The sequence below is a fragment of the Scleropages formosus genome, chromosome 3 (genome assembly GCF_900964775.1).
Source record: "Scleropages formosus chromosome 3, fSclFor1.1, whole genome shotgun sequence".
Taxonomy (NCBI): Eukaryota; Metazoa; Chordata; class Actinopteri; order Osteoglossiformes; family Osteoglossidae; genus Scleropages; species Scleropages formosus.
Window position 1 is genome coordinate 15016342 of NC_041808.1, and position 25342 is coordinate 15041683.

Here is a 25342-nt window from a genome sequence, read left to right on the forward strand (position 1 = left end):
CAGTGCTCGCAGCGAATAGGGTTTTTTTTTTAAAAAAAAAAAAAAAAAAGACCAGGTTTTAAACACAGGAAGGTGAAATCCGCGTTATGTATAACTTTCATCTTTTGAGGAAAAATTAACATTACACGCACAGAACTTATATTTACTTTCTTCACGCATAACATACTAGCCAACTCACCAGTAATATAATTCATGCGTAACAACCTGTTCATAGTCATACAACTTTTTCCATAAATCGTGATGATGTAATATTTGTAAATGCATTGGTCGGAAAAAAAGATACATTGTATGCACGACTCATCACGCTGAGCGATGCAGATCAATATCTGGGTTACACAACGCTTTCCTACTCGAATCGAGTCCGGTTCAGGGTTTGGTTTCCGAGAACTTTGCAGGTTCCCTTCTTATTTGCTTGAGTTTTCACGCACAATGCAAGGACCTGCGACGCTCTCTGTCTGTGTGTGTGTGTGTGTGTGTGTGTGTGTGTGTAAGATATCCCCTGGATGGGACACTACTAGTCCATGGCAGGGGATATCTCACACACACACACACCGTCTGAAACCACTGCCTTGTCTCATGCGGGGTCGCGGGGAGCTGGAGCCTAACCCAGCAACACAGGGCGAAGGGCTGGAGGGGGAGGGGACACACCCAGGATGGGATGCCAGTCCATAGCAAGGCACCCCAAGCAGGACTCAGGCCCCAGACCCACCAGAGAGCAGGAACTGGTCAAACCCACTGCGCCACCGCACCCTCCAGGCTCTATCGTACCTCTTAAACATCTTACATTCCAGAATATTTTGGTGGACATTAGATTTGCATAAATTCAAAACAAATATTATTAATATTTCTCATAAATAATGCATATTTATAATATAATACTGTAAATTCAAATGCACAGCTCAGCTGGTGGAATTACCAGAACAAGTACAGAAATTGCTTACATCCACACTCACACCTTGTTTTAATCAGGCAATCTTACACTCTTACAATCTTATATTTACATTTATTCATTTAGCAGATGCTTTCGTCCAAAGCAATCTTAATATTCCCTTTGAAATGATATTTATAAAAGATCAGCATGCTTTTGGCCACTTATTTAAGGAAAGAGAAGATTTCTGACCAGGTTTGTGGGCTATAGGTCCTTGGCTGGTGAACAAGTCGGAGAAGCAGTGAAAGAGCAGAGCAGGCCTGGTACCATGTGCTGCCCAGGGTAAGGTAAACGGGAGCAATTAGCTGACAGAAACACCCCAGCAGAAAGCAGATGAGCCCCCTCCTCCCCCCACCTCCTTTCTGACTGCAGTCCATCTGGGAGGAGACACGCTGTGGCCCCGCCGGCCCCTTTGGGACCTTATTCTTTCTGCATGTCCGCTTGGCGAAAGCTGCCAGTAAAACAAAGTGTAACACAATCTGTCGAAGGTACAATCATCGATAAGATGAAGGATATACTAGGAGGAAAGTAAATACTCTTTTGCTCATAAATGAAGCGTTTGTCCTAGACTGTTAATTTCATGTTAATGCAGTCAAACTCAATTCTTGAAAGTTGCTTCTTGGTTTTGTTTCTAGTGAAACATGCATCCAGTTGTGATTGTAAAAAAAAAAAAAAAAAAGCTTTAATGAAATTATTGAATATTGTACACAGCACTGAATTCGGTTTTTGTATTTACATTTGCTTTTCTTTGTGTGCATCAGGCGATATGACAAAAAAGTAGGTTGCAGCAAGATTGTATTTATTCAGAAATAGTGTGGTTCACAGATATACAGAATGTGTACATGTACATCAATGAATTATGAGTGATACATATGGCTTCTACTTCAAATTATGACTGACCCACATAAATGACTGATGTCTCTTTTGGTTATTCTAAAACTGTCACTACACTCATTACACATATGCAGCCTATTAAAGATTCATAAATCATTTGTATAGGGTCATATCTCCGTTACCAATAACAGTTCATTGTGTTACTGCATCTATTTCAAGAAGTCCTATAACTGTCTCTTACTTCTCAAAAATTTCCTTTTAACATTGCACTGAACGAAACTAGCATTTTTATTCTAACAATGATAGAACACTGGTTGCGAGACACAGTACAGAAAAACTGTAACAAGAACTAAACACGTTTTCCAGACATTTTCAAATATGTCCAAAATGTACTCCTTTACAGGGGGCGTGGTGGCGCAGCAGGTTTGGCCTGGTCCTGGGTCTGGGATTCGACTCCTGCTTGGGATGCCTTGCGGCAGACTGGCGTCCCATCCTGGTTGTGTCCCCTCCCCCTCCAGCCTTGCACCCTGTGTTGCTGGGTTAGCCTCAGGCTCACTGCGACCCCGCTTGGAATAAGCAGTTTTTGTGTGTGTGTGTGTGTGTGTGTGTGTGTGTGTGTGTATATATACTCCTTTACTGGAGGGAAGAAATCAGCATCCGTTCTCGTAGTTTTATCTTTCCTGTCTCATATAGAGGAATACGTAAATGGATTACTGCTTTAGTTCTTCGGTAACTGTCTAAGGACAAATGTCACAGATGGCACAAAAACAGGCCAAGAAGAGCACAAACCACAGTCTTGCATTTACATTTATCCATTTAACAGATGCTTTTCTCCAAAGCGAGGTACATCTCACAGAAAATACAATGTGTGCATTACATTAGGTGAAAGAGACTTAGATACAGAGGTGTGACTCTTAAGTACAGTTAGATTGTTTCCTTCCACCATATGAACCAATGTTCATCACACGAGTAGCTGCATAAAACTTTATCCGAATATTGACGATTACTTCATATTATACATATAAAAACATTTACGTTACAGGAGTAGCTCTGTGAAGGTTTATACATGCAACCATCATCTTGGTATATTTAACAGGAACTTGTGAACTAGTATTTTTAGCAGAAACCCAGGGAAGAAAGCAGTTAAATACAGTTTCTGAACATACACACTCATAAAACGTAATGAAGTCAAGATGTTATCACAGTAAGGTTTACCTCTCTTTTTCGTGGATATTACAATAGCTATAGTGGTACAGTTTCTTAATGCTGACTGATATTTTTGCATTGAAATTTGCTTTTGCCTGTTAAGAAAATCCCTTAATGAAAAGGAAGACTACTGTTCTGCACTACTGTTCTCTATCTTTGCCAGAATAAGGTTTGCTAGCAGAGGGCAACACACAGTGAGATCTGAAAAGCTAACACAGCAACCTTCCGGCAGTCCTGCAGCAGGAAACGCAAAAAACCCTCCCCGCCACACACACACTTTTAAAAGTGATGGATCCTCTAGACCTGGGCTAGGAGGTCCAGTAGCAGGGATTGTAATAGATTTGTTTCAATAGAGACACACTAATTAATTACAACTGGCACAAACTCAAGGTACCTTAACTCCACTTCCATTCCTCGGCCTTTTGGTGCCAGCTCAACACTGCGCTCAACACTGCGCTAGAAAAGATAAAAAATATACTGAAACATACCTGCCAACTGGTCTCAGGTGCTCCGTAGCATTACTGCATTTCAAAGATTACTCTTCGTGACACAGACAGCGTACATTACAGTTGCCCTCGTTCAACCTCAGAGGCCCATCTCCGACTAAGCTCAAGCCTTAAGAACCTCCTCAAGAGTCTTGACTTTCTACAGTCTCTTGATGAAAGCTCCCAGTATTCAGACTGGGTTTCAGGACCTGAAATTCAGCTCTCAATATCTCCCTACCCTTGACGTTAGACACACACCTCAGCATGTTTCTGAGTACGATCCACATCTCTTTGTCTCTGTAGGAGTAGATCACAGGGTTTATGACGGAGTTCAGGATGGCAAGGAGCAGCAGCCAGCGTTTGAGGTTAAGTATGTGACACAACTGGCAGTCTATGCCATCCAGCAAAAGGATCACGAGTCCAGGCGTCCAGCAAACGATGAATGCTCCTGAAAACACACACACTTTATTATCAAAACCATTTCTGTTCATTTGTGAAACATACACATGAACACAATCAACAAAAACTGTTGGCAGTTTTTCGACCCTTTCGCTGTGGTCAGCGTTACTTGGTTTTTCAAAGAATATCTCACGGATTACATTTGGATGAAGAAGTATTGCTGTAAAGGGAAGTTACTCTTAATCTGACAGTTGCTACTTCAAGTCCCAAGGTGGTCCGATTCTAGCACCACTGAACCAGATTTATACGGGGGGTTTAAATTTTTTTTTTCCCCCGAACCACTTGTCCCATTTGGGGTCACGAGGAGCCAGAGCCTAACCCGGCAACACAGGGCGTAAGGCTGGAGGGGGAGGGGATACACCCAGGACAGGACGCCAGTCTGTCGCAAGGCACCCCAAGCAGGACTCGAACCCCAGACCCACCAGAGAGCAGAACCCGGTCCAACCCACTGCACCACCGCGCCCCCCACGGGTTTAAAAATTGTTCTGGCAAAAAGTGCATCCATTCCTCATATGTGAATGAAGTAAGAATTAGACAGCTGGTTTTCCTATGTAAGAAGCATTGTGTCCAAGTGCTTGGCAGAATGAAAGATAGTATTTGGTAAATAAAATACCTGATGCAGAAGAAAAAGGTAAAAACATGCCCTGAATAATAACACTATATGAAAAAAGGGTATACATCTTTATTCATTTTTCATTTTATGGAATCTCATTATATAAGGGCTAAGTGCATTGCCTAAGCAATAAAAACAATATCCTGTTCTTAGAAAGAAATTGGTCCTGTGCGGCACTGCAGAGTCCCTGACACGGACCGTTTTGCACTCTTAGCAAATTCACCATAACAAGCTGAGACAAAGACCAGCGCATTCAGGACATGCTGGCAAATGAGGGGCTCCTGCAAGAATTTGCCATGTCAGCCCAATCACACGGTCATCGGCCGCACGCTGCACTGACTGCGCCGCATTGAACTACAGCAACAGAAGCATGAAGCCCAACAACTAGCAAGAACAACATTAGAAAAACACTAAAATAAATTTTAAATGTATCTGTTCATATACATTAATGAAAACATGCATTAATTTTGGTACTGAATGGAGGGTCCAAATGAGATTCTGATAATCCATATGCCAACATGTTTCAGTGGAATGCTTATTCATCATAACTGTGAATGTTTCCCACAGAAAGCTCACGTAAGTGCTGATAGTTCTTATGTGTGTTTCTTGAATTCTTCATACAGATTTATTTTTGCTAACTAAAAATGTTTTCTTTGGATTTTAAAATGTAAGATAAAGTAATATTACACAATTATATTAATAAATATGTGTTTCAGGTAAGGGGGGCACGGTGGCACAGCGGGTTTGACTGGGGCCTGCTCCCTGGTAGGTCTGGGGTTCAAGTCCCGCTTGGGGTGCCTTGCGTTGGACTGGCGTCCCATCCTGGGTGTGTCCCCTCCCCTCCAGCCTTGTGCCCTGTGTTGCCGGGTGAGGCTCCGGTTCACCGCGATGCCACTTGGAACAAGCACTTGTGAGTGTGTATTTCAGTTATCCAACACTATCACTGTACTTTTTCTCTCGGGAAAAATACACACTGATTTCCCACAGAACAAGGTCCTACACAAAAATATTACAGTAACAGTATATGAAAATAGGTATCCTTGACTAATAAAATTTGTCTTTGGCTTGATATACAGCAGGATTTTCCCATTACAAGGACCATTTTTTACAGCTATTCGGAATCTGACTCATGCAGCAGGCTACTGCTTGGGATAGCAGTGAGAGCTTTAGTTTTAATCCACATTCCAGCCATTTTAATGTCATGACCCAATTGTATCTAGAAGCCAGAACATTAATCTGGCCTTTTCACAGTAGTACAAATGACTTGACCTTCAAATTAGACTGGAAACAAAGATTTTAATGTAAAACAATATAATTTTGAGCTGTATGCACTATAGAATGTTTTATACGAGTGGTTAGGAAACAAGCAATACAGACCATTTTTCAAGCAGATCATGTGAAAACTGGACCAGTTCAAAGAGTTATGGCCTAAAGTGGGCTGCACCACATCCTCATGGGTGGTGTGGCAGGTAGTGCTGCCACCTCACAACCTCTGGGCTGTGTAGAATGACCCCCTATAACAACCCAATATCTAGCAAGGGGGCACAGCGGATTTGGCCAGGTCCTGCTTTCTGGCGGGTCTGGGGTTTGAGTCCTGCTTGGGGTGCCTTGTGATGGACTGGCGTCCCGTCCTGTGTGTGTCCCCTCCCCCTCTAGCCTTACGCCCTGTGTTGCCAGGTTAGACTCTGGCTTGCCACAACCCTGCTTGGGAGCAGCTGTGTGTGTGTGTAACAAGGCAGTTGGTAACACAGCAGTTAAAGCTGCTGCCTTTGGACCCAAATAATGCAGGTTTGAATCTCACTCCTGGCTGTTGTACCACTGAGAAAGCAACTTACCCTAAAATTTGCTTCAGCAAAATTAACCAGCTGTATAAATGGGTAAATAATTCCAGGTAGCTGAACAGTATAAGATCCTTTGGAGAGAAGTGTCAGGTAAATGTAATGGGGTGATTTCACTAAACAAATTATGCCTTTAGTGGATAAGGTAGATATTAAACAGGTGTTCAAGGTACTCTTTCACGATGGACACTTTTTGGTTACATTACCTTGGATGTTTACCACAGTGGTCTGGTTAGTGGGCAGTTGATGTTAAATATACATTGGAAATATCTAGAGCTCTACACCTTGATTCTGGTGCACATGTATCGGTACAAAGTGAAACCACATCTTTTCAAGACAACAATAGTTTATCAGGAACTCACCCAGGACTGTCATCACAGTCTTAATGAGCTTAATGGGTGTCTTCCTGCGATTTAAGGTTGCGCTTGGGGACATGGCAGTGGTTTTCCTCTTTACGTGGGTATATATCCTGAAGTAGATCCCCACCGTAACCAGAAGAAGCACCAGGTTAGACACTGACCAGAAGATCAGGTAGCTCCTGCTGAAAATAGGGGCAAGGGAAGAGCAGTGCTCCAGGCTGCAGATGCAGTTCCACCCCAGGCTGGGTACGGCGCCCATAAACAGCGCGAGGGCCCACACCAACATGATCAGCAAACTCACCCTCCGCTTGGTGAGGTTGCTGTGTACTTTCCAGCTTATGACTGCAATGTAGCGCTCCAGTGCTATGACCAGCAGGTTGGCCAGGGAGGCCGAAAGGCTAATATCCAGCAGGGCCTGACGGACAAAGTATAGCTTTACGGTTAGTCCCCTGGACACCGTACCAGTGTTGAACATCAGGTAAATGTAAGCGATCCCGGCAAGGAAGTCCGAGGTGGCCAAGTTGGCCAAAAGGTAGTAAAAAGGAAAATGAAACCTCTTGTTCATGATCACGGCAGCTACTATCATGCCGTTCGACACCAAGATAAACGTGCAGAGCAGCAAGCCGAAGATCTGTACGACAATGAGTTGGGTGGAATCCCAGTCACTTCCAGTCTTGTTTCTGTTGTCGTAGAAGAAGTCCATAAGCTTGTCATAGTGGCATCCGGTCTGATTAGCCATTTTAAACCATGCACTGCAAATAAAGCACAATTCTATTGTTAACGTACACCCACACAAAACCTTCACCAAGGCAGTAATATCTGTAACTGAATTAACTATAACAAAAATTCTGTAATTTTAAATATATACTGCTGTTTTAACCTTCCTTTACACAAATAAATAATACATTCATCCAGTTGATGCTCTTACCCAAAGCAACTTATAATGCTGGGTTTGGATGCAAAGCTACTCAGTTTTTTAATCATTTACACAGGTGGGTAATTTATACTGGAGCAACTCAGGGAAAGCATCTGGATCAAGGATACTGCTGCAGGAGCAGGGATTCGAACCAAGAACCTTAACACTGAAGGCTACAGCCCCATCCGTTATTCAAGGTGACACACAATATTACAGTTATTAACCCCTTTATGCGGCAAGGTAACTTTTACACTATCGCTATTCAGGGCACAGTATGTACCACGATCAAGGGTACTAGAGTGAGAGGAGGGATTCGAACCTGTGGACTGCAAGGCAAGACCTACACTACCTAATACACTACAGACTACCTTAATTTAAAAAGGACAATGCTATGCTATGCTAGGTTCTATCATGACAGAGGGTCACATACCTCCGAGCACTCGACCCCACATCAATAAAAGGAACAATACAAACTGAAATGTAATTTTTTCAAGCAACACAGTGGAATAAAAAGAAGAAATCAAAGAAATCCAAGGTGATATTATAATATGAGCTGCATATGCCACGGTATATTTTAATTAATTATGTCCATAATTTATTACATTGTGTTTCAGAGTGTTTGCTATCAGCACATGATGATGGAGGAATGTGTAGCAAGTAGCCTTGGACAAAGGAATCTCATCATTATCCTTCAAGTTTATACCGACTTCTCAAACTCATGATCATGGACTTCGAATAAACACACATGATCATGATTCAATTGCCTTAGGGTTAGTAGTGTCATGTGAAAAGTGATGTCGTATTTGAGTTCGCGTCTTGTATACACAACACAGCTCACTCGTTAACCTGGAGAAATAACACCTTGCATGAAAAATGAGGTTAAACTGTATTTTATATATTAAATCAATTAAATACCATACATACGTTGAAAAATAAAATAAGATAGACTTAAAAGTCATTTCGTCCACGATTAAATATTCTGTCGGAAGAGCAAAATGATCATTACAGTTAGTATTTTTGTGAGGTTGGGCGATCGCATCTGCAGGCTGCAGCAGCAGCACCTGTATACAGTATACACACTTCTAAATGTTCACGTACGCAGTTACATTCCCAAGTTTTGGCGCTCAGCCGCGGTAACTACGATGAAACTACACTAAAAAGTACTATTGTTCGACTTTCCACTGAATTTCTACCCAAAAATGAGCGTCGCGCGAGCGAAAGAAAAAACGCTTTTAAGCGCTCAGCTGTGTGGACGCGTCGCGTGTCGGGACGAGAACAAGAGAAGAGGGGGATTCTGTTCTTCCAGCATCTTCCTCGCCAATGTGTTCTCGTAAGAGGCTTCGTTTCACTCACAGTCGAACAGTTTAAAACAGTCCACCTCACATGATGTGTGAACACAGTAAAATGGAGTAGAACGCGGAGCTTCGACTAGCAGAAATGCCAAGTTGCACTGTTTACTTACCGGGTTAGCGCTTATCTTCCGACATTTCGTTTGTCTCCCCAACTGTCACTTTTTTTTCAGTTTCATGTATTAACTTATGCGCCGTGTACACGCCGGTTCCGTGAAGACACACGTGACGTGTGTGTGTGAGAGAGTGAGCCTGAGAGAGAGAATGAATCCGATCGGTTCAGGGGAGATGTCTGCATCACAATGATCTCGGAGCTCAACCCTCCTCTCGAGTCCTTTCCTTAACTAATTACACACAGTGTGTCTGACGTTTGGAGATGAAGTTCCTCCACCACCGTTCCCAGTTCCCATTACGAGTCCCTTTCGCCCCCCCCCAGAGTGTCTCACGACTTCACCTGAAGCGCCGCTAAGGCATTAAGTCAAGTGTGTTCCGTTCACGTCAGCTTCTCTTGACCGGTTAGGTGTCGGTAACTGACCGAATCGCTCAGCACTTAATTCACAGCTTTAAGGCCTGAGGGCTACGAATTTGAAAATGACACGTTTTCAGAATCAAAAGCATTTTTATAAAAAAAAAAATCTGTAGACATTTAGAAGCGGGTCCATACGATGCGTTCGTGAAAAACTAAGACAGCTCCCAGTTTTCTAATAATTTTCACGGATCCAAATGGAAGAACAAAATATTAAGACTCCATAGAACTGTCAACAGATAACTCAAAAAGTTATTCTTTAAATACATATAAATGCCAGAAAGAAGGAGCACGAGAAGATCGAGAAGTATGGGGCCGCAGGAAGAATTGGAAGGGAAGTGGAAGGTGAAGTCCAGAGCGGCGGCGTCAGCGGTAACAGGAGACACTCGGGACCGGGACCCCGGCAGATTCCGGGAACAACATCTGAAGCCTCTCTCCAGAAGAGCGCAGTCCTAGGAAGAGCTAAGATACTGCGGAGAACCCTCAAACTCCAAGGCCTGTGGTAGAGGACCCGAGCTCGAGGATGGACGTACGGACACAGTTCAATGTATTTTTTTTTTTTTTTTTTAAAAATGTTCCTGTTGGTTGTAGTGACTTGATCATTACACATAAAATGTACTGACAGCCAGCCAAAGATGTTTGAGATCAATCACACAATAGGATGAATCATTCTCTGACATCCAGTCCAGTTTGCTTGAGTAAACATTCATAGTCTTAGTAGTGCTATAAGTGGGGAGTGATGCAGTACTGCATTTAAAATGACTACATCTGCTGGAAAAGTACAGTAGTACACTAATTTGACCTTGAAGCCAACATCTTGTTTAAAACTGGATGCAACCCAAAAGTTAGAGGGGGAGAAAAAAAAAAAAAAAATTTATTTCAGACTGCACAATCATAACTTAAGTAGACCACAAAGCCAAACAATTCATATAAACCACTGTGCAGACAAGCATTATATTACCAATATTTTTCAGTGTGAACTTGCTTTAGCTCTCACAGTTGGTCATAGGGAAGGGGGGGAGGGAGCACTTTCCAGTTATGCATCATTTTTTAATAGAGGTTACATGCTGGTACCATTCCTTTCCAAACCACAAACTTGAATAAGATAACACTTTGGTAACTGTTCAACAGAAAGCTGACAATTTCACACCAACACTGAGGAAAAACCCTTCTTTTGTCCATAAAGGGCAAATATTGCACTGTGACTGAACATTGAAATGTCTTTATAACAACTAAAGACTACTAAAAAAAAAGTGCATTTTTTAACTTGGAAGAGAAACAAAACATCAGTGCCAGCCAGGATACTTCAGAGCTCTTCGGATTTTCTTTCTCTTGAAAAACCAGTGGGCTGTTTTGTCCACTGGTGTTATCTTTTCTCTCAGCCTTCAGTTCTTCCAGTGGCACACTCTGTTTACCTGTTCTCCTGAGTAACTGATTTCAGCAAATGAGCAAGATATCATCATCATTTGGTAGCCTGTATGAACAGAACATATTGCCACGATACTATAACCAATTTCCTTTACATTTGCTAATTATCACAATGATCAGGTGATATTCAAAACCAAAAAAAGGGGTTAACTGCATAATGATCTATAGCAAGTCTTCTATAATGCTAAACAGTAATTTATATTGGTTCTTGGGAAAGTCACAGAATGGTAAAGTGTGTTGACAAGCAGCAACATGTGCACAAACTGTCAGTTACACGAGAATATAAATGAGGCTTAACATCACAGGGTGTGTCTACATTCCACAGGCCAGTAATGTTTTCCTGATATCACTGCAATCTTAGCTGAGGGACAGAACCTCCCTTTGGTGTTCTTGCATACCTTCTGCAGCAGCACAGTGCCCAGTAGTTGCTCTCCACTTGTCTACTTCCTTCTGAGCAAGTGAAGTCCCTCTGTTCTCTCAGGAACTTCTGGAGGTCTGTCATTGGGAAACCATTCTTCTGATAATTCTGGATCCACATACAAACCAATGTGGAAAAAAAATATAGCAAGTTGCAGTGTTCACACAATTGTGACAACGTCTTAAGTAAGCATAACTCCCCCCCCCCCCCCCCCCCCAAATAATTAAGCTCTTATTTTAAGAAAAATTTAAAAACATTAACACAAAAGAAAAGCACAATTTATTAAGAGCAGGCAGCTTCAAATGTTCAGTGTATTAACCACACATGGCACCTTGATAGTCTCGTAGGAATCAGTGATGAGGGCAATGAAGAGGCTGAGCACCATGTAGATGAAGAGGGAGATGAAGGAGTACAGGTAGACCCTGCTGAACAGCCAGACCAGAATGCTTTTCTCATGGAACTGAGCAAAGGTTGGGAACATGTCATCCCCATTCACCAAGGAGAACAGGCACTCCGCCACTCGGCTCAGGCCTTCAAACTATAGCATGCGAAAAGGACATAGGGAAGAAAATAAAAATATGAAAAAGAAATAAGGAACAAATAAAGTATGGATTGCCTTTGCCATACAACAAAATGTGCTTTTTGCTGAGAATCAAGTTATGGTGCTTCAGGAACCATGCAAAGATATGCATGTTACCTACAATGTTCTAATTATCATCAACATGACATTTCCTCCTCTCCAATGGCTAATGCTTACAGATTGGAAACAAAGTTATTTAATACTCAAAAATAACCATTGGCTTCTTGTGGCTAGCTATATCAAGTTCAAGACTGGTTATAGCCTAGAAGACAGTCAAAGAATCAGCATCCCAGTACATACAGGACTTGATCATCCCCTACACTGGGGCAAGAGAATTGTCCTGCACCACCTCTTTCTGCTTAATGGTCCCATTAGGGGTATGAAATCTAAAGTCTGTGAGTTCTTGGTTTTGGCTCTGATGTGGAGGACTGAGCTCTCTGTCTTGGTCCCTCGGAATTGCTGCATCCCTTTCAGCACTGAGCAACAGTGTCAAATCTGTTTCAGACCAACCCCTCTTCTGATCTCTTATTAGCTACATAAAAGTTCACACACACACACACACACACACACACACACACACACTTTCAGAACCGCTCATCCCATACAGGGTCACGGGGGAACCGGAGCCTACCCGGCAACACAGGGCGTAAGGCCGGAGGGGGAGGGGGACACACCCAGGACGGGACGCCAGTCCGTCGTAAGGCACCCCAAGCGGGACTCGAACCCCAGACCCACCGGAGAGCAGGACCCGGTCCAACCCACTGCGCCACCGCGCCCCCGTATAAATTCATTATATCATCTATCAATCAGTTTTGAATTTGACTCTTCTATATGCATCTACTTGTAATGTGAATAAGCAAAAACGAGTTTTGGACAAACTAATTTTGCTTTAACAACTGCATATCTGCATCTAAAGCTCTCGGTCTGTTGTGAAATGGGGGGGGGGGATACTTTTTAACCCCAAGTAGTGCATTGCTTTTGAGAGAAGCCCCTGCTAAATTACACTTAAACACATTCAAACTTCACACATTGTTCACCTTTGCATTCAAGACATACCTTTTCATGGTAAGGCCCGAGGACTATCCAGCCACAGAAGGTGTACCCCAGATAGATCATCCCTGCACAACAGCAAAAGCGCAGGACCTTAGGAAATGCTGCCTGCATGGTCAGGATTAGCACCTAAAACACAAGACACTTCTGTCACTTCTGCTACAGCTGGGCATAAGGCAAGAAAAAAAAAAAAAAAAAAAAAAAGGCATTTCTGGCAGACTCTCCAGTCACTTACATTGTAAGTCTGAAAATATCCAAGGTATCTGATTACGCCCACCCAAGCTAGCAATGTTGATGTCCCAAGGAAGATGCTGCAGACTGCATAACTAGTTAAATTCTGTAGAAAGGAAGAGAAAAATTTGAAGCTTTCAGTTAATTCTCAAATTCAAAACCCTGGTTATTGCCTACAAATGCGTCAACAGGACTGCTCCTAGCTACAAGACGATCAACCGCTACACCCCAACCAGACCGCTTCACTCATCTACTTCTACTCGCTTAGTGGTCCCATGCACAAAAGGCAAAGTGAGGAGGTTCTCAGTTCTGGCTCTGTCGTGGTGGAATTGACCTCCCCTCTCGCTCAGAACTGCTGAAACCATCTACATTCAAGAAGGGTCTGAAAACTCACCTTTTCTAGACTCACTTTGCCCATGATCTCTCAGGCTCATGTACAGTGTAAACGTTCACGCATCATAACTCCAGAAGCATCCCCAGATAAAACCTTTATTCAGCCATTACTCTGGTATTGTACATCTTATAATATTTAATAAAAAAAATTGGTGTAGGTATCAGGACTTGTCTATCCTGTTTCTTATGCACCTACTTGAACGATGAACCTCGGTGCAGCAAGTGGTAGGGAACAAACTAGGTTTGCTTGAGACTCATGTCTGCAGCTGTCTCCTCTCAATGTAATGCATAAACTGTACTTTTGCTGAGATGTACATCACTTTGGACAAAAGCATCTGGTAAATGAACAAATGTAATGCCTTAAATGACTACAAACAAATAGGTCAGTAAAGATGAGTCAAGGCAATATATTGCAGTAGGCAAGTTGGTCAAAAAAATCTTTAGAAGACAAACTGGCTATTATAGTCTCACATCAGTTTTTCTATGAAATTTTTAAAAGAAATATTCCCCTCATGCTAGTAGCTTTCCAAAAGTGGAATATTTCTTTATATTTTAAATCTTTGAAAGCCTAGCTCTGTAACAATTTAGCTAAAAGAGAGAGAGCATCCAGGGCATCAAATGATCAGGTGAACCCCATTAACCATTAAGAGATAACCATGCTGCATATAAATCCTTGCAAAATTTAAAAAGCAAGTAAACACTGATTCTCAATTACCTTTGACTGTATTTCCATTTTCAAGATAGATCCTATTATGGCCAAAACATCACTGATGATGACCATGACATACCAGCCATTCAAGAATTCTTTCTGGTCAGCTTTGCAGATTTTACGCTTATAATTCACTCGAAAAAACCTTGAAAATCTCTGTAGAAGGGGGGAGGGGGGGAGTCAGACTACCAAAAACAACATCTAAATCCACCATTATGACAAACGGTGACAAAGTCACACTACAAAATATTTTACAATATAAACCATTTTGGAAGCAAAGGAGCATGAACATTTTTAGGCAGCAGTATTTACCTGAAGTAATTTTATTGCCAGTATCATTGATCGAGTGCATAGAACGGCAGAGGTCAGACAGATCAAAATTACAAAGCTGTCAAAGATCAATACATAATGTGTGTTCCTTTGAGCTGAAACAGAAAGAGAAACAGCAAAGTCACAGTAGAAAAGCAAAAAAGTAAAATCTCTGCATATGGACTCTATGGCTACATGCTTTGGTCCTTTTTGAAGTTTACCGTGTCCAAAAAAAAAAAAAAAAAAAAGCTCTCTAAGGCACTTTAACCCAAGTCACTATAGAGAAAAGACCATTTAAAAAAAGCTTACTCCTTTTCATAAGGATGATAATTATCCTCCAAATCGATTCAAAAGGAAACGTTTCAGATCAACCTGTCATTATCAAAGTCTTAGAAGCTGATCTAGTTTTGAATGCTATGTGATCTAAGTCTCTCCAGAAAAAACCACTAGTACCTGTGACAAACAGTTACAAGTGGCCAATTTTTAAAATTTTTTAAAATCATCATACTCCTTAGGACTACAGTTCATTTGAAATTTTACCAGTTCCAGAAATCTTCCAGTTTTTGCATGCACTGCTCACAGTATTCATTTCAAAGTAGACCTTGATCAACCCACTGTGACCTTGGTTGTCTAAATAAATCTGTAAATAAAGGGGGGGGGGGGGGGGGGGGGGGTCCAAACATTTAGGTTCATAAGTACATAAATGTAATGTATTTTATAAGCATTCTTCAACACAGCTGAGGTCTTAGAGCTTGAGAATGTCATCCAATTATGGATAAAGCCAAAATGTGATTACCGTGACAAAAAACGTGTAGCAGTCTGGTAACTCATGGGCTCGGATTGTATGGAGGTTGACTCCTTTCAGTTGGAATGTAATCTTCATGTTGATAAACCTAATTAAACACAAAAAAAGATTATCCTCCTAAAACCCATATATTCATATAAATTATTAAAATGAACACATTTTATACCTGTAAAAATCAACAGCAAAAAAAGATCCATTATCACGTTTCCATTTGTCGTCTTGAAGAGATATTGGATTCATTGTGATGCAAACTGTATAGAAACATGAAAAAAACATAAGACTAAGAAAATTCATTAAGAAAGTTCATTAAAACAGTGGCTCATATTCTGAATAGAAAACAACACAGACCTGTTTCTGTTTGCACTTCAATGTTGTAATACTCTTCAAATGGCTTGCTGCCTTTCTTATAGAGCTCTTTGCAAATCACAATAGGCAAAGACTCACTGTCCTCTTGAGCATAACTCACTGGCCCAACGGAGAGGTTCCTTAGATTGCCGTACTGTAATTTTAAAAAAAAAAAAAAAAAAAAAAAAATCCATGTACGGAGTTACATGGAAATTTTAAGTGTGAAGGGGGATGCCATTTACTATTTCTGTTAATTGGAACAAAAAACCCACATTATTTCCAACAGGTCCAAAGAACATGTACAGTTATTTTGACTATATTTTCTTTTCGCTAACACATGAGTAACAGTAGGTGGCGTTGTTACACAGAATACCAAGAGGACAGAACTAAAAGCCTCCACAGGCAAATAAGTAAACTTTTTTTTCCTTTTCTCTGACCAACTACCCCATTTATAGAAAGACAAGCAGACACTCTAGCATGGTCACAGAACGAAGGCACAGACATGGTCCTGCACTGCCACTCTTAGAAATATCAACTGCTCCAATATAGCACCTCTTCCTTCTCAAACACTGTGATACTACCATCTATGCTTTCAAACATTTGGGAACCGCACTGTAAAAGATTAAACTAGTGTGAGAGAAAGATTAAACCATCAAGGAGAAAAACAGAAAGTTGTGTAACGTTTGCTTGACATTCTGCCCAGTCATGTCACTAACCAAGAAAAAGTTGTTCGGTGACCAGGAGTTGGCAAATAAAGCATACGGCAGCTTCTACCAAAAAGTAGAAGGCAACCTGAAAAGGGGTAAGTGAGACACATCCTTACTTGGTCTAGCAAATAAAACAGACCATCGTGGACATCCTGCTGCGTGTACCAGGCAATGCTGTAATCGTCCTCATCGACACCACCGTAACCTTTCAGAAACAAGCGCTTGAAGGCCATGGCGTTCTCCTCCTTGTAGGAGACCACGATCTGATTGTTGAGTCCAAAGATGACAAGCTTTGAAAGAGAACAAACACACAGTGACTTTCCGTTTCAAGCATTTTCACGTAATGAGAGCACATCATTGCTTACTGAAGATAACGCTGAAAGGGCAGCAAAAGGGGGGGGAGAGAAGAAAAAAAAAAAAAAAAGCCTGATCATGAATTGAGAAATTATACTTCCAGTCAATGATTAAACTAAACCCCGCTCCCTACAAAGAAAGGAAATTGAGCTGATCTTATTTAAACACTGGGCATTTCTAGAGGGGCGCAGTGGGCTTGGCCTGGTCCCGCTCTCTGGTGGGCGTGGGGTTCGAGTCCTGCTTGAAGTCCCTTGCGATGGACTGGCGTCCCATCCCCGGGGTGTGTCCCATCCCGCTTGGGACAAGCGGTTTCAGACAGCGTATGCATTTCTAACCAACAACGTCACTGCTGTTAAATATGGGCCAGTAATGATGGATACACGTATTACCTGTGTGGTGATCATGATGATTTTCAGTATCTGCACTCCGAGTTTCCAGGGTATCTGCCGACGTGCGCGGTATTTCTCACAGGGACTCATGAAGTAGTACTTCAGGTCATTCCTGAGCATTTCCTCCTCCTCCTCCTCCTCAGGCACATTATTTGGGCTAATTGTGGTACTGCAGCAAAAGTGTGTCACAATTTCATCAGCAACTGGGACACAAATTCACTCTAGATATTATGTGCAACTTTTAAAGGAAGTTACATTCAGCTGGAGCAGAAACATTTAGCGCCACACCGCGGAATGAAGTTCTGCTGAGACACGACGACCAACAACATGATCATTTTGTCCCAGACAGAAGTACGTGCACCTTGCGCTGACCCTCAAGGTCAAAATTACAGCTTCGTTTTTTTTTTTTTTTTTTCTTTGTAGCTTAGAAGAAGGCTTTTCAAAAAGCATAAAACTAAACGTACATTAGTTTCTTGAGGGACAAACCCGCGTTAATATAATCATGTGGACCTGTTGTGTATTAATTTAAAACACGTGTCGGTCTACCGAAACGTTCAGCTTGTTCGTCCAGCTCACAGCAAAAAGGGGAAAAAAAAGGCTGCATTTTCAAGCTCTTCTTATCCAGAGAGATCAAAAACTGGCGCCAAGTTTAAACACCATTTTGTAAGCTGTTTTAGAAACTGGAATTGGTTCCCCCCCCACGAACAATTTTAATTAATACTCTTCACCGCGGTTTACGCGGTTCAATGGCGAGATTAATAATAATTACATTCCAGTAAATCAGCAGATTAATCGCGCGAAAGTCTCGAGCCTAGCTGATCTTCAATCTTCTTTTTACAACGATAGTTTGTCGAAGCTGCAAATGAAGTGCCAAAAATGAATGATGCCCTTCCTTCGCTACAAGTTCAAGTTTCAATTATTTCGGCTCAAGCAACCCACAGAGTTTGAAGCGCTTAGGACATCAGTACTATGATATTAATCATAAGGGCGTATTTACCGAATCGAGTCGCTGGCCTCGTTGTACCTTACAAGAAACTCCATGCCGGGCTCGAGGCGTTCACATTCCACGAGAAAGACGGCAGCAAAGTATCCCTAGACACGCGCGCCAGAGGCCAGACTAGTCGGCGCGCACTGTCAGTGCTACGGTTACGCGAAGCACCAGCGCTGCGTCCACGTGCTAAAAGAGTGCGAGGTTCTGGGTCACGTGGCCACGGGAGAGGGCGTGCAGTTGTCGCCGGCCGAGTGTTACAAATGGCTGTTCGGGTTGGCAAAAGCTCACGCTGACTTTACACTGGATAAATTAGCGTGGGAATTTTTTTTTTTTTTTTTTTTGTGAGGGCGTTTCGGAATTCCGCTACGTATTGGTTTAGCGACAGCAGTGTTGTCCATTTGTCCAGAAATGTTATATTTATGTTGTTATTGTTCTTTATGACTGACAGGAACCACCATGACCATGTACGTCAGGATACATCCGCGAGCTGTTAAGTCGTATAGGTGGAAATGGATATTAAAGTAAATTAGTTTTTTTGCACAGTTTCTATAATGTTTTCTCCCACGTCAGTGTGCTTCTAGATATTTCTGTGTACTGTCTCTAGAGTGTTTTTTTCTCCATAATTATGTTAAATGACCAATGTAAAGTTAGGCAAATAGACAGTTTTAATTCTTAAGTAAAAAAAAATGACCAACCTGCTTCATGTTGAAGAAGATAAATGGTGTTAAGGTCGTCAGTGTCATGGAAATACTAAGAATGTTCTGATACTAAACGTTTTTAAATTTAGCCCTAATACTGTATTAATTTTCAAATTACTTTCCCACAAAATGGACTGGTAACAGTGACTAGTGGTGTTTCACTGTATAGCTGGGAAATTTTAAAATATTATGTTACCCCTTTTACAGTCTTTGAGTACAAAGGTTAAGAACCTTCCATGGTTCTGTTTATCACAGAGCATCATGTGTATTCTGCTGGGGCTGTAATTTGTCTACTTGTATAACTGCTGATAAGAGCCCCCCTCATACTACATTACATGGCCAAAATGACACAGGTCTGTAATTACATTGTAACTGACTTGAATGTGTCAGGTACCAGGTCCGTTTGACAGCAGCCTGCACTGTAAAGGGAATGCTCTTACTTCACATTTAAACTTTAAGACATATTGAAAAGAAAGAGTACAGCTAAATCAACATCTGGATACCGTGTGACAACAACAATAATAATAAAGACACATGAAAAATGAAAGACCTAGAATTTTTATGGCAGTTCACACATATATCCACATACTGAGATATGGGAAACTCAGTTATACAAAAATCCTCTATCACCCAAAATGAGTTGAGTTTTCTAGAACCAGTGCAGTAATATCCCAAAATCTTAAAGATATGCTTTGTATACAAACAATCCCATTGCTTTTTTTTGCCTTTCAAATTACACAGAAAATTCAAAAACAGCATCCAATGGAAATATTGCATTGTCACTGTCGCATTTGTTCCACAGGCCTGACCAAAGATTGACTCAAAGCCTGGTTCTGCTCCTCAGTGCGATAAGGCTGCAAGTTTGCCAGTTTACATGACACACTGAAAGCACGGGCAGAAGAAGCAGGAAGCAGGCTGCTCATCAGTCATGAACTTCCCTGAACCTGGCAGGTCCTTGCACTCTGCTATGAACGCCAAGAGGTCTGACTTGGTCTGACTATCCTCCTGGTATTTCTGAAAACAAAAAAAAAAACACTCATTCCTGCTTCCCATGTGAATGGAGAACAACAACAACAGTAGTAATAATAATAATAATAATAATAATAATAACTAACCTTTACAGTCTGATACGTGTCCGTGATAAGGGCAATGAACAAACTGAGAACCATGTAGACAAAAAGCAGAACAAAGGAGTACAGGTAAATCCTGCTGAAGAGCCATACGAGGTAACTCGACTTTTGTATGCTCCTGAAGGTGTGGAACATTTCTCCGTTGATGATGGCGAACAGGCACTCAGCCACGGTGTTCAGGGTTCGAAACTTAAAAAGAGAACCAATAGACCATTACCGCCTGCACATGCAGTGAGGAAAATATTATTTGTATTATTGTTTCGAATCTGTAAATGTTTACTTTATGATGGTATGGGCCCAATACGATCCATCCACAGAAACAATAGCCAAGGTAGATCATGATCGCACAGCAGCAGAACCGAACCGCGTTTGGAAAAGCTGCTCTCAGTGTTAGGGTTAAAATCTGTGGGATTGAGGCAGTACAGTTAGAGAACTAAATAAAGCTAACAGGAAACTAAAAGGTCCAATATAGGGCATCTTTTCATTGCTCTCCTTCCAAATTAGCAGAAGTAAAACTGTCATGTTAGTTTTAATGCTCAGAAGACATTTTTAGGAAGTGTTGTGAAGGGGTTAGCGCTGATTTATAGAACTGGACATTTACTAAAGGAATCCAGGCTATGAACCTGCTGTGTGCTTCAGTCATTGTTGCCTAATCCTCACTTCGCGTAATGTCGCACCTTTTAATTTATAATGAAAGTAAGCAAAATGTCAAGCCTTAAATGTGTAGGCCTAACGGCCTTCAATGACTTTGAGCCTTTTCAGTGACTCTTAAAAATTCATTGTTCAAAACAAAATATCTTACATTATATTTCTCGAAGAAGCCAAAGTATCGAATTACTCCAACCCAGACCAGCATTGTCGCAGTCCCCAGTAAAATACTACAGACATCATAACTGGTAAAATTCTGGAAAACAGCAAAAAATTCCATATTTCAAACTGGACTTGCTTTAGTAACTGGAAGGAACATGGAGTATGTTTACAGTATACTGTAGAGGACTCGTAACTTCTTAGACATACATGCAGCTTCAGCATTATCTCTTCCTAAACAGCAGCATCAGACACGGGTGTGGCAAGACACACCTATTTCCGAGGCAGAACAAGCTTTTCATAATACTGCGGTAAATATTGCAAATCGATACATTTAGCAGTTTGATTAAAATACTTGCCACTGAGCATACAGAAGAATGTCACCAACATGTCATTTGCAACGCATTCAATCTTTCAGTAAGAGTGATTGAGACCTGTTTGCCACCAAGTGCAAAACAGAATGAGTAATTTTAATAATCATGTTCAGCTGAGATGATTCAGTTGTCGTTGCATGCCAGTGTCCTACGAGACCCAAATCTCACCTTTGTCTGTATTCCGATTTTGAGAACAGAGCCAGCCATCGCTAACACATCACTTACAATGATCAGAATATACCAGCCATTCACAAACTCCATTCGATCTGAGCAGCATGGGGTTTTTTTTGCAGTGCGCTTGCAAAAAGGCTGTATATTCCTGCATGAGATACACATGTGTCAAAGCACGTCAAGTATTTCACAAATACAGAAGTCAGGCGAGCACGAGCAAGTGTGTGCCGCTGAACAACCAGGAGCGAAACCTCAAAATAAGGATGTGCTTTACTGTGCTTTTCTCAGTTGCCCGGTTGTATAGAAGAAAAAAGCACTTTCTTTACTTACACGCTGGAGTTGTATTCCATTGATAACTGAGCGGGTGCACAGAATCAGGGATGTGAAACATGCAAAAATTATGAAGAGATCAGATAACAAATGGAAATGGATGGTCCTGGCGGCTGAAAAAAATTTAAGTAAAATAAGTGGATATTCTGCAATTAATATATTAACACTCACTAACTGCAGTAGATTCTTTCATGAATTCCATCATTCGTTGCACAATTCAGTTCGAGTAAGATGACACTGGTAATTGCTGTGCAAGTACATAGGCAGTGATGTTTATGGTTTGGTAAGTTGTACCCTCTGCTGTCTAAGAAGAGTAAACACAGCCTACTGCTGCATTCTCCTGAAAAGTAAAAATAAATAAAAATACATTTTCTCCTTTGCAAGTTCGAACTAGTAAACAACAGCAGACACAGGAAAAAAGTGTGAGCAGGAATTATTATTATTATTATGGTCTATTTTAAGGGGGCATGGTGGCGCAGCAGGTTTGGCCAGGTCCTGCTCTCTGGTAGGGCTGGGGTTCGAGTCCCGCTTGGGGTGCCTTGTGATGGACTGGCGTCCCGCCCTGGGTGTCCCCTCCCCCTCCAGCCTTGCGCCCCGTGTTGCCGGGTTAGGCTCCGGTTTGCCGCGACCCCGCTTGGGATGAGCGGTTTCAGACAGTGTGTGGGGTGGTCTTTCTTTTACAATCATCACTTTGTAGATCCACTTAATTGAAAACCAGTCAGAAAGAGAATGTAACAGTGGCAATTTTTACTTCACCACATACCACTTGTACAAATACGAAGAAACAGAAACAAGCACCGTACTTACATGGCTCTGTGACTTCCCCATCTTTGCATTCCTTCATATCAAAATCACTGCTCAAACTCATTTTCATTTTCCCACTGTGGGCTCTGTTGTTAAACATGACCTGCAAGAATCATATCACCACATTCATCACTTCTGCAAGTTGTGCATAATGAGCGGGGGCTTCGAGGTTATCTTCCAAAGCAATGTTATGATTTTTGGTGCAGTTTTTGCACGACGCCTGCTGTCTCCCTAAATCAAATCTGCATCAATGATGAATTTTTAAGCCTAACTTTTATGCACAATTTGCTTTTTTTTTTTTTTTGTCGGGGTATTACATAAAGTCAGTTACACTTTTAGACACGTGAAAAATCCATTTACATGAACCTATTTACAAAAACCGGCCTTGTTGAGTAAGGTTCTGTTTCTATGTTTTGTTGTTGCTCCTAAGACACGTCAGGGAAGTTTCCACACTGGACATGAACGGGAAGTCGTCGGACAAACGTCAATTACCGTGATAGTGAAGTCATAGCAGTCGGGCAACTCGTGGTGCTGCACTGTCTGTACATTGATGGCCTTTAATGCAAGGTGAACGTTTATAGATACAAGCCTTAAATGACAGAAGAATTGAAAAAAATGACAAACGCACAACATAGGAACAAAGAATCAAGAAAGAAGAGAAAAATGATGTAGGAAAACATTTCTTGAGCTGCTATTGTTTTTATCGTGTATTTCCTCTTCACACGTATGTATGATAGAAATGGGCAGATTTAACATGTGTTTGTCATTTTAAGATGCTTGTAACCAACAAAAAAAAAAGTACCGTTGAAAATCCAGGGTGAAATTCAACCGATTTCTCACCGCTTTAGCATTTACCAAGGACTGCAGAGGATAAATATTCACGCATTCTGCCGGAACGAAACAAATACATGTTATTCATCATGAGAAAACTGGAAAACTGATTAATGTAAAACTGAAATACAGATCTGTATCACTGTGGAAAAATGCCCGTGTGACCATTTTTTCTACTTCTTGTTTCAGCGGGCACCGCAAAGATGAGCAAGACACATTTTCCATCTTCCGGAATGTTCTACAAGGCTTCTTCCAACACGACTTACCGCAAGTGCACATACAGTGTCTAATGGCGCACAGGTGTCTCAGTTGGTTTGTGTTACCTCTGTCAATTTGCGGATCGAGGTAGAAGGTCTCGTTTTCAGGAAAAATGCTGCTGTTTCTGTAGACATCCTGGCAGATGGAAAGGGGTGTGCACCCTCTTTCATTCCTCTCATAGGCATGGTTGTCCACAGTGAGATTTTGCAAGTTTGCGTACTGTGAACAACGAATCGTAAAGAACACATCAACCACAATAATGACTTGAATGCAACAAATTCATAGAAAGCAACTGAGATACATTGTTACCACTCCTCTTGAAATACTGAGCTTTACACGATCAGATTGTAAATGAAAAATGCAAAATGTATTATTGGCGCTGATGTCAGGAAATTCAATAAAACATCCCGTATCATCATGTTAAACTGCTCCTTACTGTGCAGTGCTGAGGTATAACTTCAGTTCTAAAATACAAATGAAAATCTGTTAAAATCTCAGTAAATGACAGACATTTACTGTACTCTACAATACTGTACTACACCATGAACAGCACTGTAATTGTCACAGGCTTTAATGAAATCATTAAAAGTGGTCCCTTTTCTCACGATCAGTATGGATTTCTTCATTCATGTCTATTTCAGAACAATTTTTTCACTTTTTCATGCTGAACATACGCTACAGACTGTAATGTGACTGCTGAATACTGTATAATAAAATAAACACACGCTCTCATATTTGCCAGACCTTTGCATGTTTCTCATCTGATTCAGCAATGAAGAGAGCTTCACGAATCACATGGCTCTCCCCAGATTAAAGTCACTGATGACAACTTTGTGAATCATTTCAGCTGCTTACAAACACCAGACGTAACAATTTCCGAACAGAAACATCCAGAAAGTCAAACTGCACACAAGTCTTTACTGAAAGTACAGGAGCTGTCGGAATATCCCCAGGCTGCGAAATCAACACAACTCTCCCATGGTATTAATGATGCTACTATCTGTAATAGTTACTTTGGAAGAAGTAAAACATTATGAAAGTATAAGAAATTAATGCAGATTTTACCTGATCAATGATGAAGTAGATGTGGTCATACACTTCTGCCTTTGTGTATACAGCATATGTGTCTACATTTTTGTCAATGTATCCTTTCAGAAATAAGTGTCTGAATGTCAGCAGATTCTCCTCTTTGAACGTGACCATCATCTGGTTGCTGAGTCCAAAAGAGATTAACTTGAAAGGAAACACAACAGAACGTAACTCCCAGATGGAATAACATTAGTGCTTCTGCCTTTAGACCCAAAGGTTGCAGGTTTGAATCCCGCATCCAGCTGTAGTACCCCTGAGTAAGGTACTTACCCTAAATTGCTCCAGTAAAATTACCCAGCTGTATAAATGGGTAAATAATTGTAAGCAGCTTCACTTTGAAGAAAAGAGTCAGCTACTTGAATCAATGCAAATATAAAACCTTACCATCATAATTAAGCAACCTATTCTGAACACTCACCTGAAATGTAATGGCACAGATTTTAAGGATCTGTAAGATGAGTTTCCAAGGTTTTCGTTGACGGGCTTTGAATTTCTCGCATGGGTTCATGAAAAAGTACTTGAGCTTCCTCCTCAGGTCCTCGACAGCCTTGGAGCGCGAGGCCAACCTGCGCTCTGTGCTCAAAGGCGAGTCATCGTGGCGGCCCGAAGAAGACTTGTCCTGCTCCAT

General features: G+C 41.4%; 2 protein-coding genes and 1 pseudogene across 2 annotated transcripts; all 3 read right to left on the reverse strand.

The window, feature by feature from the left end:
* Positions 1 to 2778: 2778 nt before the first annotated feature.
* LOC108935081 (lysophosphatidic acid receptor 3-like) lies at positions 2779 to 9389 on the reverse strand. The gene is made up of 3 exons (XM_018753358.2): positions 9101 to 9389; positions 6726 to 7474; positions 2779 to 3901 (listed from the first exon to the last, which is right to left on the reverse strand). Exons 2-3 carry the CDS (start codon positions 7459 to 7461, stop codon positions 3597 to 3599), a joined length of 1041 nt encoding a protein of 346 aa, XP_018608874.1. The 5' UTR covers positions 7462 to 7474; positions 9101 to 9389; the 3' UTR covers positions 2779 to 3596.
* A 1049-nt stretch (positions 9390 to 10438) lies between these two features.
* LOC108935029 (mucolipin TRP cation channel 2) lies at positions 10439 to 18415 on the reverse strand. The gene is made up of 14 exons (XM_018753279.2): positions 18229 to 18415; positions 17232 to 17400; positions 16605 to 16778; positions 15785 to 15935; positions 15603 to 15687; positions 15428 to 15524; positions 15172 to 15271; positions 14635 to 14747; positions 14329 to 14478; positions 13225 to 13326; positions 12996 to 13118; positions 11691 to 11897; positions 11340 to 11467; positions 10439 to 10987 (listed from the first exon to the last, which is right to left on the reverse strand). The coding sequence occupies exons 1-14, from the start codon at positions 18270 to 18272 to the stop codon at positions 10951 to 10953; spliced, it is 1680 nt and encodes a 559-aa protein (XP_018608795.1). The 5' UTR covers positions 18273 to 18415; the 3' UTR covers positions 10439 to 10950.
* Positions 18416 to 19673: 1258 nt separating this feature from the next.
* LOC108935005 (mucolipin-3-like) lies at positions 19674 to 25342 on the reverse strand (annotated as a pseudogene).

What these genes read in the sequence shown, in the direction of transcription:
- LOC108935081 (XM_018753358.2), bottom strand. Translation starts at nt 7,461, where the DNA reads ATGGCTAATCAGACCGGATGCCACTATGACAAGCTTATGGACTTCTTC. An exon ending in GACTGTGATGACAGTCCTGG is followed by an intron (nt 3,902 to 6,725) that starts GTGAGTTCCTGA and finishes GTGTGTTTTCAG; the next exon opens with GAGCATTCATCGTTTGCTGG.
- LOC108935029 (XM_018753279.2), bottom strand. Translation starts at nt 18,272, where the DNA reads ATGGAGTTTCTTGTAAGGTACAACGAGGCCAGCGACTCGATTCG. An exon ending in GCTACACGTTTTTTGTCACG is followed by an intron (nt 15,272 to 15,427) that starts GTAATCACATTT and finishes CTTTATTTACAG; the next exon opens with ATTTATTTAGACAACCAAGG. An exon ending in GCACTGTGCTGCTGCAGAAG is followed by an intron (nt 10,988 to 11,339) that starts GTATGCAAGAAC and finishes CTGTTCATACAG; the next exon opens with GCTACCAAATGATGATGATA.